Source organism: Hirundo rustica, chromosome 9 (genome assembly GCF_015227805.2).
Source record: "Hirundo rustica isolate bHirRus1 chromosome 9, bHirRus1.pri.v3, whole genome shotgun sequence".
Classification (NCBI taxonomy): Eukaryota; Metazoa; Chordata; class Aves; order Passeriformes; family Hirundinidae; genus Hirundo; species Hirundo rustica.
In genome coordinates, this window is record NC_053458.1 from 1,794,310 (window position 1) to 1,814,361 (window position 20,052).

General features: G+C 44.6%; 1 protein-coding gene across 1 annotated transcript in view; it reads right to left on the reverse strand.

The window, feature by feature from the left end:
• CACHD1 (cache domain containing 1) overlaps positions 1-20,052 on the reverse strand; it is an 89,324-nt gene that overhangs the window by 29,130 nt on the left and 40,142 nt on the right. The window contains exons 4-7 of the mRNA XM_040073261.2: positions 11,804-11,910; positions 4,508-4,634; positions 2,261-2,405; positions 549-765 (exon numbers count right to left, since the gene is read on the reverse strand). Of these exons, the coding sequence (XP_039929195.1) occupies positions 549-765; positions 2,261-2,405; positions 4,508-4,634; positions 11,804-11,910 (596 nt within the window). The remainder of the gene's footprint in view (positions 1-548; positions 766-2,260; positions 2,406-4,507; positions 4,635-11,803; positions 11,911-20,052) is intronic.

Consider the following 20,052-nt stretch of genomic DNA (forward strand, 5'->3'; position numbering starts at 1 on the left):
GGAAGGATAAAGCTCATCATGAGTACACAGAGTTCAGGGTGGGTATTCTGAGATGAAGGAAAATTTAGCCAGGACCTCTTTGTGTTGCACAAAATACCACCCGTAATCGGTATTCCCAAAAACCCCATTTCCCTGGGAAGCAAGGGCCACTTCCCCAGGATTCCAGTAAGGCACATCATCCATATGCAAACGTGCCAGCAATCATTAAATGAACCTGCAGAAGCTGCAGTTTTCCTGGAAAGGCCCCCTGCCCCATGCAGGCTGGGGAAATAACTCAGCCATCACACAGATCAATCTCAATCCTGCATTTCCCTCCTTCGGTTCAAAGGAAAGGCAAGGCAGCAAGTGACACAAACGAGAGGGGAACGGACACATCCAACAGTCCCTCCCTCACGTGGACTGCAGCCCAAGGAAATGCTCCTCAAAATAAAAACGGGGGACGGGGCACATTTTTGCTCACATTCAACACACTGCACTCTGCCAAAAGAGAGAATGTGAAATAAAAAAACGCCCCGAAACGCTCGGGCTCGCACAAGAGGCTGGCTTACTTCCTTGGAGCCTGGTGCCGTTGTTGGTGTTCCGGAGGAGCTGGAAAGCTTTCTGGAAGCCCAGGGCGTGCTGCGTGGAGCTGTCGGACGCCTTGATGCCGCTGACAAAGGTGGACATCTTCCTCTTGGTCTCGCTGGTGGCAGGGGACAGGAAGGTCTTGTAGCACTGGTCCAGGGAGCACGTCCGCACCGCCTCCGCCGCCGTCAGCACCGAGATCTGCGGGAGAAGAGATTCCCTGGGATCGCCTACCCTGCAGGGATCCTCACACCCCCACGCGCACAGCGCGGGGAGAAGGCAGCTGAGGGGATCCCAGGCGTTTGAAACCCGAAAAGAAACAGAAATCGGGTTTCAAATCCGGGCAGAAATCTGACGGATTTCAGAAGGGTGACGGGGAGTTCGTGGAAAAGAGATTTGGATCTTTGTTTCTCGGCAGAGTCAGCTCCGCTCTGCTGCCTCGCCACGGTTGATGCACTGCTCTGGGCAGAGCCCGGGTGAGCCAGGGAGGACTGACAGGGAAATCAGCAGAGAGCATTTCCAGGAAACCTGGAGAGCCCAGAGAAAAGTGGAGTGCACGGAGAAATAAAAAGAAAAAACAAAAAACAACCACTCTAAGGGCTGCTGCCAGCAAAGCTTTTTGTTGTTTTAACGTTTCAGTCAAAGTAAGGTGACTCTGACATCAGCTCCTCCTGTAAATAAGTTAATGCAGGCGTTACCACTGTGCCTTAATGGCATCTAACACACCAGGCTCATTAATTGAGTGACAAACTTCATTAGGGAGCATGAGCGAGGCGAGGCAGTCACAGAATTAAGCAGCACTCAGATACCTGTGTAACAGGTTCTATAACCACTGAGCTACTGACCAAGGAATCTGTGTCTTAAATGTATTCTCTGTATTAACACAAACTCTTCTGACACTTGAATTTAAGTGCTATTAATCCTGCTGAACTGTAAGATTACTTTACCATATTCAATCTCTCTCAAAGCACCAAGTTACAAGTGGTTTTCCCCTATTATCCTTGAGAAGACTTAAGGCAAAGATTATCATCAGTTTCCTTCAATTTGATTTAACTGAAACTCTTCCTACTCACAAAAGAAAACCCAAGCAGAGAGACTGATCAAGGTCTCACCAGCAGAGAGTTACTAAAAGTAAAGACCAAATTGGAGACTTTTTACAGAAGCACTTTATGAATCCGTGGTTGTCTGCCTGAAAAAAATTACAGGTTCAGTGACCTTCTCACTGTCAAGTGAGTACCAGCGAGAGAGCAAGAAATCAAACCCAGATTTCTCAGCCCTCTGCTGGTCCCATATTTATCTGTGAATCCTCCAAACACCAATTATGCTTCAGCTCACCCCAGTACTGCAGAGGAATAAATAATTTCCACTGTCACAAAGGAAAAAAAATGAGTCGCTCAAAGCAGTTCATGATGTGAGAAGGAGTCACGTTTGGAGCACGGTTCTTCTTCCTGTTGACCATCACCGAAATATCTGCGGAGATGGAGGAGCCTTTAAAGATTGCTCAGGAACAAGATTTTGCCTTAGATCAGTGGGATTTCACGTTTTTCCCAGCCTGCAGATCCTCAAGAACAAGCTCAAGGCTCTGTCACCCCTGGGAGGCAGCTCCCAAATCCGCTGGAGTCCGTGGGCTGAAAACACCACTCTGGGTGAGAACCAAAGGGCAAGGAAAGCTGCTGCTGGCCTGGAGGAACCTCACCTTGTCGTGCTCATCTATGGAGCTGAGGATCACCTGGGCAGCATCCTTGGCAATCTGGAGCTGTGTCTCTGTGACAGAGGCCCCGTGGTCCACGATGACCACGATGTGCTTGGACTGGGGGCGAACGGTCGAGACGTAGACGGGCCTGAGGAGGGACAAAAAAACCCAAACCACCATCATCAGGCAGCCTGTCACCCCCACTGAAACGCTCCCAAGTAGAAATAGGCAGGAATTAAAACACCCAAGCAAACAACCAGGAAGAAACAACGAAGAAAAAACATACAGGTATTTTATACACGAGAAACAATTATAACAGGAATTTTTTTTTCCCCTTATGAAAACTTGCACCAGCTGAGAATCTGAGCATGCAGAAATGCCCCTCACTCTCTGAATTTTTTTAACCCAAACCAGGTTCTTCTTTCCCTGTCACAGCTTTCAGGAATAAACCCCGTTGCTTACACAGCAGCGTTTGGGATCACTGCGGCAGTTCACACCAAGGTCTGAATGAAGCAAGAAATGCCCCCTGGTAAATCCTGGCTGCTGGGAACTTCACCCACACGTGAACTGAGTGCAATAATAGGGATGTGCTGGGGCCATAGCAAGTAAAAACCTGTGCAGCTGCAGGGAGCTGAGCAGCCCAGGGTGTTTGGGTTGTTGTAAGAGGGCTCCTGGCCAAGGCAGGGTGTCCTGGGATGACTCTCACCCGGGTCATGCTCCACAAGCCCTTGGATCTGCCCAGTTTCACATCCCAAAGTGAGCTGACACCAGTGAGGACTCGCGGTGCTGCCACATTGTCTGTGCTAACACCAAAAAACTTGCTTTCAGGGAAGTGTTCTCAGATCCAGCTCAATATTGAGAGATGTGTGAAAGAGTTCACAAGCTCTCACGCCAAGGTTTCAACCTGGAATAAATTAGGAAGATCCTCAGCACGGAGAAAGGATTAAAATAAAGCAGCAAGTTTCTCTTTCCTCTTTAGTCCAGACACAAAACTAGTTACAGTCAAGTGAGAGCTTTGGGATCGAAATTTTATTATATCAAAGGCAGACACAGAAATCTTATTAAGAGGAAAGGAAATGCAGCAGATTTGAGACAAGGCACTGCAGTAAACAACTGGCACAAATCAGTTCTTGACTGTTAAACAGCCTGCAGCTCTGCCCTGGGTTAATACCTGCAACTGAAACAGGGCCTTTGATCTTCAAAGCACTGAAGCATTAACTAATTAATTCACCCAAACTACCCTCTGAAGTAAATATTACTAAAGAGATGCCCCTTATTTAGCCACGGAGGAGCTGTGACCCAGACTAAGTGATCTGGATAAAATCTCTGATGGTTTTAGCGTCGAAGTTCAGAGCAGGACTGGGGCACCCCCAGCTCTCACCTCTTCTCACCACACCTTTCCAAGGCCCCAGAAAACTCAGTCAAGCCCAGAACTTTGTGCTTTGATGACACACTGAAGATAAGATCAGTAAACTTTTGATTGCTCAACCCTGACAGGAAACCAAACCCTCCTTAGCGTCCCCAAAATTGTTCCTGGTCGTGCTGCTGCTTCCCCTGCACAGACTGATTAACTGGTACAATTAATTCATGTGTGACCAGAGATATTAAAGCCACTGCACTTTCCCACCCTTGAGACTTCATCAATCCCATGGTACTGACAGAAAAAGCAGGGTAAAAAATACCGGACCTCCAATTCTTGGCTTCATGTCTAGAGAACACAAATCCCTGTGCAGGAAAGCCTGCCACCACCTGATGCTTTATTTTTACTTTTTTTATTTTAGTGGAAGGAAATTTTCACTGCTATCCATGATGTGCCACCTGAACCAGGGGAAAAATGCTCCTACCTGTGTGCCCTTGCCAGGCTGTCATCCTTCCCCTCCCTCCCCAAAGTGAAAGCACCTGCCAAATCAGCAGAGTGTGTGTCCGCTGCTTTATTAACAGGGGTCAAGTATGAGGCAAAATGTAAGTCAGATCTTGCCTGCAGGCTGACCTACAACTTCCAAGTCTCTGCTGTTTGCAGCTGATTTAATTTGGGAGAGGTGAGGAACCTGTTTGGAATTTTAGTTGAGTTTCTTAGAAGTGAAAAGCGGCGCTTTAAAAAAAAACGACCCCAAGAAAACCCAAGGGACTCCGTTAGAAGTTTCTCATGAATGCTGTCAGCTTGGCAAAGGACAACACTGAAGGAAAGCAGGGCTTGGGGAATCCACTATTAATGCTTTTCCCAGGAAATTGGAGGGAGGCAAATCCTACCTGCTGCGGTGCTCGTAGCTGCCTTTGCACCGGAACTTGTGGGCTGGGAAGACGGTGAAAATCCCTTCTTCGGAGCTGAAATATTGCCACTTAATTCCTGGGTTCGACTTCAGGTTATCAGCAAGGACTGCAGGGCGGAAAGGGAAAATGAAACCGAGTTACAAAGGCAGCCCAGACTCGGGGGTTTTGTTACTCAGGGCCTCTCTCGTGGTGTTTGGAGAAGAACAAGTGGGGACAAACACGAAACACAAACTGCTCTGCTCAGCATGAGTAAAACACACTGGTAAAACTTCACTGATTTGCAAACACTTCAAGTCTTTTGGAAACTCAGCACTGGATTTGATGGATTTTGTTTAATATGTGACGACAGTTCCTGAATCACTGAAGTACACCCAGGTTCTGGGAAGGCAAGGCCAGAGTGAGGAAAGAAGAGAAGGAAGAGATTAGGGAAATTTTATATAATATATGTACACCCCTCCATCTCCATGTAATAATAAATACACTGTCAACAACCCTTCCATGAAGGAAAAACCCCTCATGTTAAAAAATGCTGCTCTTTTTGGTGGAGTAACTCCAAACTATTAAACAGGCTTGGGGCTCACAGCTTCATAACCAACCTGTTGCCAGGGAAAGGAAGAGATCCCATGGGCACTGGGAAAGGAACAGATCCTATGGAAATTGGGAAGGAACAGATCCCATGGACACTGGGAAAGGAACAGATCCTATGGACATTAGGAAGGAACAGATCCCATGGGCATTGGGAAAGGAACAGATCCCACAGGCATTGGGATTTCCGCCTCAGTGCAGTGGGAATTCATCCTTCATCCAAGGAATCACCAGCTTTGTTTGCCACACCACAGATCTCAGGTGGCTCTAAGTCCTTTGAAACAAAAGGAAAATGCTCCCAGGAGAGAGGGAATGGGAAATCATTAGGATGGGGGGCACAAACCTCCCTCAGCACCACAGCAGGAACAGGATTATTTTCCATTCAGGGCAGAACATCCTCCCTGCTTACAGCAAGCTGAAAATAAAATCTGGGTATTTGAAATCTTTCATTTTTAGCAAATAAAGTGGACCACACCAGCTTAAAATGCATGAGAAGAAGAAAATATTTCTTTGCCGTTTCTCCTTTCACATTCTTTGATTGCAGAACTCCAAGAACTGGCAGAGGGGGGCTGTGATTTCCAGTGCTTCACCTTCTGCTCAGCATTTCCCTCCAGCATCCCCTCAGGACTGGCACTGAAAACAGGCCAGCTTCATCTCCTGCATCTCCTTCATTATCAAATACGCCAATATTTGGGTTGGACAGGACTGCAGGGCACATTCAAACCTTAGCCAGACACTCTACACCCAAATACCCGCACTGAGGACAGCCTGAGTTCCACATCCTCCACACTTTAGCACTTACTCAAGTTTCCCAGACTGGCTGTGGCCACGATGTTTTCTCCACATCCAGCTCAGTGTAATTACCCTGCAGAAACCACTGTCCTGGGCTTTCCCCACTCCTCTTTGCCACATTATTTTACACTTCCCACAGTGCCTACAAATCCCACTGGGATCCTGGGCTGGGACTGCTGTGCAAAAATGCAGCTTCTCCTGTCCCTGCCTTGATGGGCCAAGGACTGCCAGAATTCCTCATTCCCCTCCAAAATCGAGTTTTTCTCTGACTGCTGCTTCCTCCTGCAGGCAGAAGGGCCATGAGACCATAAAACATTTAAATCCTTCCTTTTATGCCCAGCCACCAGGATTTCATCGTTCTGGGGGTGAAGTTGTTTTGTATAAAGAAGCTGAATTTCTGGTGTTGAAGCTTTTGTTTCGAGTTACAGAACTTGAAAAATGTCATCTCAAAGCTGACATGTGAACACTCAGTAAAAGCCTGGATGAAATAACTCGGCCAGTCTCATTTTACCGACAACATTACAATAAAGGAGTTTATAATTTAAAGGCTTTGGCTTTTTTTTTTAATCCTTGCTATATTAAAGATAAACTTCTCATTCCTGCAAGGCCACGAGCGGTATTTATTTCCCCACGAGAGCATGTGGATTTAAAAGCGGTCATTTTCCCCATAAAACAATTGGTTTTGAAACCCAACCTCTGCTGCTCTTCCTTTCCACACAGTCGTGCTCATGTTTCCTCCAGCGAGTGTTAGGTCAATAACACCCTCCCCAGACACCACCAATTTTTATCCTAACTCTGCTTTTCCCCCACTTTTTTCCCCCCTTTTTCCTATGACCACAGCAGACAATCTCCCTGCAGATAAGCCATGGCTGAAAAATCCAGACTTCTTCTCTTTAAACACATTCTTATTTTCCATCCACTCAAGCTGTAAGAATGCCCTGCAGATTTCCCCTCAGTTCTTGCTCCTTGCCAGGACACACAGTAGACGATTTTATTTTTTTTAACCTAAACCTCACTTACCCCAACCTTTCCACCCCCTCAGTGCTTGCAGTTGATTCCCACCTCCTCTTCCCAAGAAAACCAGTCCTGGTTATTCCATCAAAGGACCCAAATAAAAAGCTGATCCCTTAATTCTGGACACGGACTGGGAATAAAAGCAGCCAACTTCCCACGAGGTGGCTGTGGTGGGTTAAGCACCCACTAGAATTATTTATTCATTTTCTGTTGTGAGATAAGAATTAATAGCAGAGCGATGCAGGCTCAAAGCTTTAAAGGGTATAAAGAATACTTTATATCATTTTTTTACTTTATATTTATTGTTTTTAAGTCACTCCAAAGCCTCTGTCCCCTCCATTTCCCTCGCAGCAATATCTGACCCCAAATCCTGCTGCGGACTGGAAAAGTTGGGAAGTATTAACATGACAGCATTTGAAACCATCATTCTCTCTAATTATAAATATCTCACAAGGCAAAAAGGACTTTTAGGAAGAAAGCCCTGTGTGATAGAGTTTATAAAACTTCAAAGGGAATGCGATATGATAACACTTAGCACTTCTAGATACCACTTTACATCTTCAAAGCAAAGCCAAATCATTAACTAATTAATCTTCAAAGAGCAGCACAAACAGTCAGGGGGAAAAAAAAAAGGAACTACTGAACATAATTGCTCGTTATAAAAGGGTTTCTTACAGCCCTCCTCTTTAGCATTACATTTGCTGAGCTGCCCACCTCGGATCTCAGCCCACAAAAACCAGGGAAGTTTAATTTTCAGCTCTCCTCTGACAAGTCCCTCCATTAAAAACCCTCCCGGTGAAGAAACGGCACAAAGAAACGTGTTTATTGTACAAGTGAAGACATCCTCTAACTCTCCAGACAGATCTGATCCAGGATTTTCCAAGCCAAACCCAATTCCAGCTCCCGTGTTGTCGTCAGGAATAAAAGCTCTGCAGCTCAGCCACGATTAACATTCTGCTGGTGGCACGAGCCACGACAGAGCCCTGCTCAATCCTCAGGACTCTGAAGGGAAAAGAAGTAAAAAATCCTTTCATTTTAAGGAATGGGTCCAGATTCCTCCATTAAAAGGATTTGGAAGGAGGGCTGTTAACTCTTCTGCTCAAAAAACTCCCAACCATTTTAACTCAGCCAAAAACCAGTTTAAAATACAGCAACTGAAGGAACGCTCCACATTCTGGACTCGATGATCCCTTCCAACTCCAGATATTTTATGATTCTAAGATTTTAAATGTTCAACACCTCGAATAAAACAGATGAAATTTATTGGGCACTTTGGTGCCATCTCTGCATATTTCTGGGGAGGAGCCCTCTGCCAGACATTTCAGCACTTTGAAGGACGAGAAGGAGAAAGATTTACTGGTTCCCTGTTTATTCAAAAGGCAAAAAACCCCCTCCAAAGGAATCTGATAGCATAATGCACTGGCTCTGGGGAAGATTTAATAAATAAAGGACTGTTCAGAGTGGTGAGGACAGATCTCTTCATCTAACTGCCCAAAGCCTGTGTCTGCATCTGGAGAATAAAGACTTTCTCCTTATCTACTTTGTAGTAATGGCTAAAAGTAACCCAGATGCAAAACTCCAACCAAGATAAAAACAAAATCTTTTCAAGACACTGAAAAACATTTTAAAAAGCTGCCTAATATAGAGAAAAAAACGTGCTAAAAGCGATATTTCTTTAAAGCTGAGAAGACACGCATCTATTTCTTTCTCCCTGCCCTAAGACTGATGTTTATTTAACAAAAACAAAAAAAACCAGTAATACTGCAAAAAAACAGATTTGAAAGTTTCATGAGCTCCATCGCCCTTCTTAACACCTTGCTGAGGGTGAATTTGGGGTTGCTGTCCCCAAGGGCTCTCCCAGGCTCTGTTCCTGGGGTTTTGCCGGAGCCCGCGGTGCAAATTCCGTTCCCTTCCAACGCCTCCAACTTCACCACTCCGATCCCACTTTTTATTCTGGGCCAAGATTAACATTTCCAGAGCTGAGCTCGAGGTCGAGCAGAGCAGAGCTGAATTTTATGTTTTGCCAGGAGCTTTTTATAGGCAGGATTATTTAAACTGCAGAACTCACGTGGGAAAAGGGGGGGGATGCTCATGGGAATTTCGCCTTTTACGTTCAGAATGAAACGAAAAACTCATTCAGGAAGGCAACGCTGAGAACACCCGCAGCTTTTAAAGCATAAAAATAAGTGAGGCAGAGGTAGAGCCTAAACAAATTGCAATAGATATTCCTCCCCAGCTCTGCACGAGGACACTTATGAGGGAAGAAAGAAAATTACAGGATTAGGGGAATTTTTTTTGGTATTTGACCACTTGTCTTCTTTCAGAGGTGGTTTTAGTTTAATGTGAGTATTGATTCATTTATTGAGAATTGGCTCCTGTGCACACCAAGGGCTCTGCCCTGAGCGTTCCCTCAAAGGAAAGTGGTCCCACAGAAAGATTAAATTGAGAGTTTTAAGACACACATACACTAATTAGTACTTTTAAACCTCATTTATGAGGTGACAGCATCTCCTCAGCTGGGAGCTCTCCATCAATCGAACCAAAACTGCTTCCCACTCCATTCCTATCCCCAGGCAATTCTTGTCCCAGCCCACCAATTCCTTTGGGCACACACGGATTTTGTGGCACAGAAGGTCACAGCCCCGAGCGCTGTGACCCACAACGCAAACTCCTCAAGGACTTCCCACACCCAGTTTATCCTGCATCCGTGGCCGTGCCCAGCCCCATGCCAGCAGGGCCCTGCTGACCCTCCTGAGTGTCCCCAAGGGTCACTCAGAGCGCTGGTGCTGGGCTGGTGGTGGTGGAGCAGGGCTGGGAAGCTGCAAGCGCCATCAGTCACAGCTGTGGCTGCCCCTGGATCCCTGGCAGTGCCCAAGGCCAGGCTGGACACGGGGGTTTGGAGCAGCCTGGCGCACCGGAGGTGTCCCTGCCATGGCAGGGTGGCACTGGGTGGGATTTGAGGTCCTTCCAACCCAGCCCCATCTGTGACTGATTGATCTCCCGGGCTTTCAACCACAACAAGGACCAAGGATATTCCCTGGACCTCACCAGGTGTTTGCCCAGCACCAACTTCTGTTTCTCACATTAACCGTTTCCATCCCGTTTTCCTGCCTCAGTCCATTCTTTCCATGCCATTTCTCTCTTGCAGACATCTCCTCCCTAATCAAAACCTCCCCCCAAGGCTGTTTCTGTAAAAGGAGAGCCAGAGGAGAGTCTGCTGTCAATAAATCCCTGTTCTTGCTCTCCCTCAACTCCCTCTCCTCTCCTGCTGCCCTTTCCTGCCATTGCCACGTTTTGAAGGTTCTCCTTTCATCAGGAATCTTTCAGGCCAGAGGCAAGGGAAGAGGAGGCACTTGAGCCTCCTTAAACTGCTGAGCCAGGACAGCAGGAACCCTGAACACCCTCCCACTTTATTTCTCTGAGAATCCAAACCAGAAATTTAAATTATCTTTACAAGAAACTGCTATTTATTTGCTTTACATCACTCAAAAATAAAGAATATTTCTTGAACACTTTTTTAACCTCCATCTTCTGCAGCAGAAAAAGATTTTTTATTTAATTTAATTAAAAACCATGAAGAGATTCATTCTATGCTTTGCTCTTACAACAGTCACTCTAAACTTGCCTTCAAAAATGATTCAGATTAATTAACAACTGCATGTGATTTAAACATTATTTTAATGCGTTGTTTGGGTTTGGTTTTTTTGTTTTTTTTTTTAATAAAGAGATGAGTAAAACAAAGCCCAGCAAATCACAGCGAGTGCCTGGCTTTAGGATGGAAAACACCACACAAATCATGGCACGTCAGGAAATCAGCCTGGCCAGCACCTGCATCCAAGATGTGGGATGGAAAAGAATCTGTGGGGATTGCTCATTTTTATATTTCATTAACAATCCAGAAAGCAAAGCTATTAAGAAGAGAAACGGTGAAGGAGTGTATAAAGATTTGGGGTTCTTTCCCCCTATTTGTTGCAAGATTGTGAGGGTGGAAGGGCAGGGCTGCCACCTCATGGGTCACGTTATATAAAATAAAGCAGCATTTTATTTCAAAAGACCTCTGAAAATGAAAATAAAATAAAATAAATCCCGAGTCTGCATTATTCTCCCAAAAGAATGAACAAAAAACACCTCCCCAAAATGAAATCCACAACCAAAGTCTATTAATGTTCTCTAATTTAACAACACTGAGCACCATAAAAAAGTTGAAAAGTCAGATGGAACAGCTGGACTGAAGTCTGACTAAACCCAAATTAAACCCCTGTATTAATCTGCACTGATTAGGATGCAAAATAAAGACAAAAACCTCGCTGCACCAGAGGCCCAAAAGCTGAATTTTTCAGGGATAAGTTGTTCGCATTTTGGTCCTAAGCATATTTCTAAGTCCTAAAACGTGTCAAGAAAATGCCCTGACAAGACAAAGAAAGGAAATATTTTAAGATGCCCTCATATTTGGTAGTTTTTGCATATCACATGAGCTGAACTCAGCCAAGAAGATCAGAGAAACTTCCCTGCATGGCCCCTGCAGCAGCTGACACTGCTGATGCCAAAGCAGACAGGCCTAGGAAGAAGAAAACCTCGGAAAAAAAATGAAAAGGAAGAAATAAAAAGTGCACAAACCACAACAAAATTATCCACGGCAGGCTGGAATAAAATCTTCATGACATTTTTATAAAGTACTTAGACTAAGGGCATTACTTTAGGTATCAGCTTTCAATCATGAAATCTCAAATTAAGAGCAGTGTGACACTTGCAAGGAGAAATAAAAGCTTGTTGCTATGGCAATCAATGCAAATTCTCTGTGCCAAGGAAATGTTCGAGTCTAATGGGGAAAAAACCCTACAACAGAAGCAAAAAAAAACCCCAAAATAGAACCGTGCTGCTCACCAGAATTTAAGTCACGTCCAGGATTGAAGGCTCTGCTGTTGACAGTGGTCGAGAGTCTATCGCAGCTGATGGTTCTGGAAACGTTGGTGTTGAAATTCCCATCAAATCTGGAAGGACAACCAGAGGATCAGCAATCAAATGTTATTTATTAAACCTACATTTACAATGGAAGCACAGCTTTGTAATGTTTCAACGTGAATAATTATTTATAGTAACACGGAGTTGAAACTCCCATAAAATATGGAAGGACAACCAGAGGATCAGCAATCAAATGTTATTTATTAAACCTACACTTACAATGGGAACACAACTTTTTAATGTTTCAGTGTTAGTAACTATTAATAGTAAAAGGTTTGTGTTGAAATTCCCATCAAATCTGGAAAGACAACAACAGGACCAGCAATGAAATGTTTTTTATTAAACCTACATTTACAATGGAAACACAACTTTTTCACGTTCCAGTGTAAATAACTATTAGTAGTAAGAGATCGGCGTTGAAATTCCCATCAAATCTGGAATAACAAGAAAAAGATGCATGAAAAGATGATTATGGATTCAAAGAAGGGTTGGAAGGAACCTCAAAACTCATCCCATTCCACCCCAACACCTTCCACTGTCCCAGACTGCTCCAGTCCCAGTCCAACCTGCCCTTGGGCACTGCCAGGGATCCAGGGGCAGCCACAGCTGCTCTGGGCGCCCTGTGCCAGAGCCCTCCCAGGGAGGAATTTCTTCCTAAATGTCCCACCTCCTTTGCCTTAAAGCCGTCCTGCCCTTGTCCCAGGTCCCCTTATCTCCTGCATTACCCTGGCTCTGCACAGCCAGGAAGAAAAGCGGATGGACACACGGACACAAAGGTCTCCTGTGTGTCCTCGTGGCCAGCCCCAGGCTGGAAGATCAGGCTGGGATGCTCTGACAGACCCGAAGCAGCCAAACCTGGAGCTCTGCACGGGCTCATCCCCTCTGCTGGAGATGTTCGCTGACAGCATTGGCAACCTCCTCCCAGAGAACTTCCCGAGCTCTGAGGAAAAGACATTTCCCAGGAATGCAGCTCTTGGATGAAGGCTGTGGCTTTCCTTATCGCCCTTAAAACGTAACCACTCCAAAAAGCCACAGCTCTTTCCAAGAGAGCAAAACTGTTGTTGATTTTTTGTTGGCTGAAGAATCTCCGGCCTAAGATTGATTGATAACGGATGGGGCTCCACAAAAATCGTGTTGATCTTGGGGCAAACCCAAAAAACTGCACATTAAACATCTCCGTCCCGAAGAAATATTTCCGAGCGAGGCTGAAGAACAACCCCACAGTGAAAAATAACGACTTTCCAGGATGTAAACGGATTGTCCCAGAGCTCCCATCAAAATCTATTAGCGATGGCTACAGGATGCCTTGTTAGCAACCAACATTATTCATTTATTGCATTAAAATGCTTCAACACGCTCCAAAAATCATCCAAGGCCTCAGCTCCTCTCAGGAAGCCACTGTTAGTTACCCACCAGGAAGATGAATTTGTGGACCCCTAAATAATCGGCAGCAGAGCTGAAGAAAGAAACAATAAAACTCCTGCAGCCCAATCCCATCCCTCTTACAGCAAAAAGGAAAGACAGTTAATGGGGGGGAAAAAGTATAAATAAAAAATGAAGAATTGTTTTAAATCCCACAGATTAAAGACCAGACCTGCCAGCCTTGAGCAAGGGATAGGTGGGATGTCTGACTCAAATCTCTTTTCAGGTGCTGTTTTGACTTAAAATTGACTTTTTGCACCTTGCAAAGTTGTGCTTCCACGGCACAAGGACCTGGAGAAGCGAGCAGCTCCCATCACAACTGAAAATCAGGACCAGGAACTGGCAGCACTGTGGCAAATCCACGTCCCAATATTTGTCACCATTTTAACGACACTGGAGAACTCTCCACTTGCTTCTAAGTTTAATTCAGAATGCATTATTCATATATTTAAAGCCACAATTAAAACCAAAGCCCCAGCACTGCTAAGCGGCCTTTCCAACCAATGTTTGGAATTCTTAGCTGTAAATCCTGTTTTTACCTTCCCTACCATGTTTATACCTTGCACATTAATCACTCAAATTTCAAACTGTACAGACTTCCCCATCACTCACTTTGGAAGGAGTTGAAACACCAAAAATATCTGTTTTAATATTTGAAGACAAGCACTGATCAGCACCTTTCCTCTGCACAGAGGGGACAATTTTTACCAGTGCCTCCTTAAATTTTTTACCAGTGTCTCCCTAAATTCTCACCTGTGTCTCCCTTTTTTACCACTATCTCCCTTAATTTTTACCTCTCTTAATTCTTAACTGTCTCCCTTAATCCCTACCTGTGACTCCTCTAATTTTTATCATCTCCCTTAATTTTTACCAGTGTTTTCCTAAATTCTAACCTGTGTCTCCCTAAATTTTTATCAGTGTCTCCCTTAATTTTTTACCACCATCTCCCTTGATTTTCATCAGTGTCTCCCCTGATTTTCACCAGTGCCTCCCTTGATTTTCACCAGTATCTCCCTTGATTTTCACCAGTATCTCCCTTGATTTTCACCAGTATCTCCCTTGATTTTCACCAGCATCACCCTTGATTTTTACCAGTGCCTCCCCTGATTTTTCACCAGTGTCTCCCCTGATTTTTCACCAGTGTCTCCCTTGATTTTTTACCAGTGTCTCCCTTGATTTTTATCAGTATCTCCCTTGATTTTCACCAGTGTCTCCCACTTTTGCCAGGAGCACATTTACAGGTCAGATAAAAACCTCCTGAGATTTCACCCAAAACATTCCAGGCAACAACACTCAGAAAATCCTCCAGAATCCCCACCAAGAACCCCACACCGAAATTATCGAGACGTAATTTTGCGGGCTTTTTTTTTTTTTTTTTTCCAATGGATTTAAAGCCAATAAAAGCCATTGGCTTCCAAGACAGCTCCCTTCGCCCCATCCCCCTTCTCTTCCTCCTGGATTCCCTTTAATGAAGAAGGGATGGAAGCTGCATCCCGAGGGAGCAAACAGAGCCGCGACTCCCACTTTGATCCGGTCCCCACGGAGCTCCGCGCTCCCTGCCCGCCTCCCCAGATCTTCCCTTGATTGACGTTGGCTCTGATGTGCAAAACCGCTTTGAACTTCACACATGAAATTCCCATCGGGCCGCGCTCATTTTTATTCTCCTTCAACAGGATTTACGAGCGGGAGATGGGCGAAGCGGAGGAGATAAAATGAAATTTGCAGGAGCTTTGAATCTGACATCAAAACGGCGCTCGAGTGAGCTCCAATTGGATTTTGCTCGGCCTGAATTTACAGCGCAAATCAACTTTTTTTTTGTGCGTTTGGAGTTTAGGGGGAAACGAGGGAGCTCTGGATAAAAACGGCGCTCGAGCAGCTGCTCGGGGCTTCGTATTGTTTTAATGCTCATTTTTTTCTTTCCTTTTCTCTCCGTTCATACAAATCCAAGCTGACATTAATATGCAAATGAAATTACATAAGTTCACTCAAAATTCAGCGTTTCCTTTGAAAGTGCCAACTAGGCCTTGTTTGTTTGATTGCAAGGCAAGATTTTGACTCGTGGTTTACATAAATACTTAAATATAGGGTTCCCACTGAATCTAAACAGAATGCTGGAAAACAACGTTTTTATGAATAAAATAAATTTTTTAAAAAGGCTACTGATGGTTCAGTTACACAGTTTCTTCTGGCAACAAAGTTGTCCCCATTATTTCAAGAACTCTTGACAAATCCAAGTACAGCTGCTCTCAGATGTAAAGATAATGTACTACTGGAAGGAGGATTCAGCCCAGGAACACAAACTATTCCCAACCTCGCTCTTTCATGAGGAATTTCTGTTCCAAACCCCTTTTTTTGGTGAGGAATTTGGCCGCATTAGAAGTAAAAGCAAGAGCTCAGGAGAGGAATTTCCGACATACCTGCTGTACTTTATGGACAAAAGCTGCCAAGCCCAGGACTGTGCACAGTCCCTACATCTCCTAGAACCCCCTGGGCTTTACTGCAGCCTGAAACTCTGTCAGAACAGCAAATACATCTTAAATTTGATTTATTGTGGCCCCCTCACTCCTCCTCTGGACGTGCAGCTCTTCAGATATTGCAGCAACCCAAGGAGCTGAATGGGATTCCCGTTATCTCCCACTTAACTGCTCCGGAGAGGAAAAATAAACACAGAAAGAGCTGTGATAAAATTGAACTGCATTAGCAAATATTTAACCATCTGTTTAAAAAAAAAGGAAAAAAAAAAAATAGAAGCAAAAACCAGACCACTTCTGAAGGCAGTATCACAGTCAGGGAGTAAATGATTTTCAAGCAGAGGTTTGTAAACTCCCTTATTCAAACAGCTCCATGAATGTTTGCAATGCACCACTGCCAAGTAGGGTGTTTTACCAACAAATACTTCTCCATTCCAGCTCCTTCCACAAATTTGGATAAATGCATTCCCTAAGCTCTTATCAGCATAGCCAAATAAAGAGCAAAAACAGATTTCCAGCTGCCTTGCAAGGCAGCCAGAGTGGGAGCATTAATGAACACCAGTGCCCCCGAACAGATGGATTTTAGAGACCTGGGGCAACTTCCCATGAAAAACCAGCAACGAAATTCATTTGTGGCCTCCGGGGTGGAAGGGAGATGATTCCAGCAGCAAAGGGATCCATGTCCAACAAGGAGGTGAAGTGAGGGACACTCGGGGCAGATTCCTGGAGCTGGCACTCTCCCACTGCTCACATCCCATGGAAACTGCGCTTCCCTTCTCTCCCAGACCCAAGGACGTGGAATGCTGAAGCACATCAGAGTGATGGGTTTTAAAACTGAGCAGAGAGGAGGGTCAAGCTTAGTTCAGGGAAGACTTTTTTGTCTCTCTTTAAAAGCATCATCTGTTTTTTTTTGTTGCAGGAACAGCTGCATTTCCTCCCAAATGCATCTGAGTAATTTATTTTTTTTTCCTGGTAGGTGATCCTACTGCAGCCACTGCTGTGTTGAGAAACCACTGGCAGGTGCTCTATGGCCCCTAAAACAAACTGGAACTTTAGAAAGCCACTTCTGGAAGTCTCCCACAAGAAAACATCAACCACAATTTCTCCAGGAACAGAAATTTTGTGTAATGTGTACAAGACAAATATTCAAGCACCACCCACATATCCAACTTATTCTTGGAGTGGAAGGAGTTTGATTTCCTTTCATCTGCAACTATTCAATATAAACCACCTCTTTATCTGCCTGTTGCCACCCATGCCAGCAACCTCTCCAGGAATAAAGTTATTCCAGTCATCATTCCCAAGTCAGACCTTGGTAGAAACCCCCTAATGCTTCCAAACCTGCTTCCCAAAACTCGTTTCTTAAATCCCTTTTTAGACACTTCTCACAACTGACACGTACCCCAGAAGTTCCCACTGCAGGTACTCAGGATTTTTGATAAATAAATTGTTTTTATTCATTCCCTCCCTTCCTGTTGCTCCATCAGCCCATTCCAGATCCAAGACTTCCACAGTATCTGCTCAGGCCTTTCACGCACGAAAACAAGGAGACTCCAACTTGTACACAAAGGTATTTATCCTCTTCAGGAGAAAGACAATTCAATTAAAACACTGTATGGTAAATCACCACCCAAATCCATCGTGATAGGGAATGTCTGGATACAGGATGAAATCCATTCCTCATGGCTTTTTCAGCAGCCTGTGTTGGTGAGGAAACCCAAAGGCTCAGCTTTTCCAGCAGGGATTTCTTCCCAAGATTAGAAGATGTCACTTGACATCCATTTTCCTTATCTCCCATCAGTTTGCTAAGAGCCCTGAGCACTTTATCCATATTAACTCTGTCTGCTTGGAGCAGCCTCTTCCCAAGTGCTCCGGGCACTTCCCCAGTGCCTGGGAAAAGGAGCTGAGCCCTGGTCCCCAGGCTCTGAGCCCAGGGCCACAAACACAGCCTGGATGGCTGGGCAGGTGTTTCGCTGTGTCTTCTTTTTACCAGGGGCGGGATTAAATGCTCGAGATGGTGTTTCTTGTTCAGACTCAGATGTTTATTAATTCTCATCTATATCACAGTCTCACAAACCGTGAGTGCTACAGCACTTTTGAAAACTAAAAATGGAGCCCTATCCCTCTCTCTACAAGGCCTTTTAAGGATAAGATGTCCAATTATGAAATGACACCTAAATTATTTTTACTTTTAACCCAATGACCAAACACCCGTGGTTAGCAATGTGGACTTTTCTACCCAGTTACAAAATCCCACCCAGAGCCATGGAGAAGAAGGTGAAAAAGAAGGACTCAGCCTCTGCCCTAAATCCTCCATCCTGCTTTATCTCTATTCCTGCATTCTAAACCCTTCAGCTCTGAGTTTTACACCCTGTGCTCTCACACACTTCTATGCAAACCCCACAGCCACAATCCCAGCGCTGTCACTCCAGTTTGGGAGCTGTTCCACGGGCTCAGGTCAGTGCAGTGTTTGCTGGGGGCTCAGAGCCTGGCAGCACAGAAACTCTGGAATTCCCAGTGCCCGGGGTTCCAGCAGGGAGGCACCAATTTTCACACTGAGCATGTGGGAGCTTGGGAAGCTCTGCTCCCTGCCTGCCCTGCTCTGCCCCGGTGCCATTCCCAAAGCTTGACTGGGTAGAGCTGAAAATGCCAAGGCAGAGATCTGGAGAAAGGATCAGCAGCAACCAAAGGAGAACGCAATTCCCTGCCCTGCTCCTCGCTCCTCAGCAGTCCCTGCATATGGATTTAGGCGTGGGATTGTTTCCCTGCGCCCAAGCACTTTTAGAGCCTTTGGTAAAGCAGCTGAGTGTAATTTTATCAGGAAATGTTTGTTGGATTAAGGCCTTGCCAAAACCACTCGATAGCCACCAACTGTGCTGCCTCATCCCGTTGGGTTTGCTTATCCCAATTTTCACCGCTTCCCAAACCCAGGCAGCTCCATTGCACAACCCTGCCTTGGAGGGGGCACAAACACACAGCTGCTGGTCTTACACCAGCGAGACCAGAATATTTGGAGTACAAAACAGCAACCAAAAATCAGGCTGGGAATTTTAATCCAGACTGGAATCACGTGGAAACTCACTCATTTGGGCTCTTCACTGCCAGAGCCAACACCATGTAATGGCAATAAAATAAATATTACTTTCCCTGTCGTATCTCACTACTCATTAAACAACCAATTTAAATGCCAGATTCATTTTCTAACTCAGTTTGTGCTTTGCTGGGTTCTGTTTTCTATAATTTATTTACCAGGTGTGGAAATCTCACAGTTTATCCCAAGCAACATGACAAAGCAAGGCTTGGATTTTCAGGAGAAATCATCAACCAAACTCATGGATAATTTTGTTAACGGTAGCAACAAATACAAACTGAAGTCAGCAATCATTAAAAAAAAAAAAGGGAAAAAAAGGAAAATAATAGTAATAATAATCCTTTCCCTATAGAATAGTTCATCCTTCCCAAGTTAATTTTCCCCAAACCAATCCAAACTTGCAGCATTCCCAACTCAAGTGTCAATCAGCTGGACAATGAGAGGCTGAACACCATGTGATAAAGAGCCTTAAACGCTGTGGGGAAAACTTTCAAACCTACCAAAAAATACCTAAAAATACTCTAAAGATAATGCACTTCTGACACTGTTCTTGCCCCAAATGTTTGCTCAAATAAAGAGGCCACATGAGAAAAAGAACACTCAGAGCTCAGGAGTTGTAACACAAACATTTCACAACAAAAACCACAGCCCTGAGGACTCAGACATGGCCAAGGCACAACCCAAGGCAAAGGAGCTCATGGAAAAAGCGATTTTCATGGACAAATCTGGGTATTTTTCCATGTGACCTCTTCTGCAGCAGCAGTTAATAAATACTTTAACCAAAAAATTGTAATTATTGTTGCTTTAACACCAACGTTAAACGTTTTAAACACCAAGGATAAGCTGTCAGCAGCAGCAGCACATGCAGTTTGACTTCCTGCGGGTGCAGGCCCAGTTAGTCCACGAATTAAACAGGAAAGAATTCAAAATATGATCACAATATCCAGGTCAATCAGCTTCTTTCCTGATATTTTAACCAAACTGGGGAATCTCCCAGAAAGGCAATGCCACAGGGAAGGAAAATTAAAAGGAAGAGCAGCAGATGGGAGAGGCAGAAAGTGGAGAAAAACTGAAATGATGGCAGAAGCATTTAGACAATTAACAGACAAATCAGGCAATTAACAAAGCATGGAGCTAAAACTTGGAAATTTCAAACAGGAAATACATTTTTACATTATTTTTTTGCT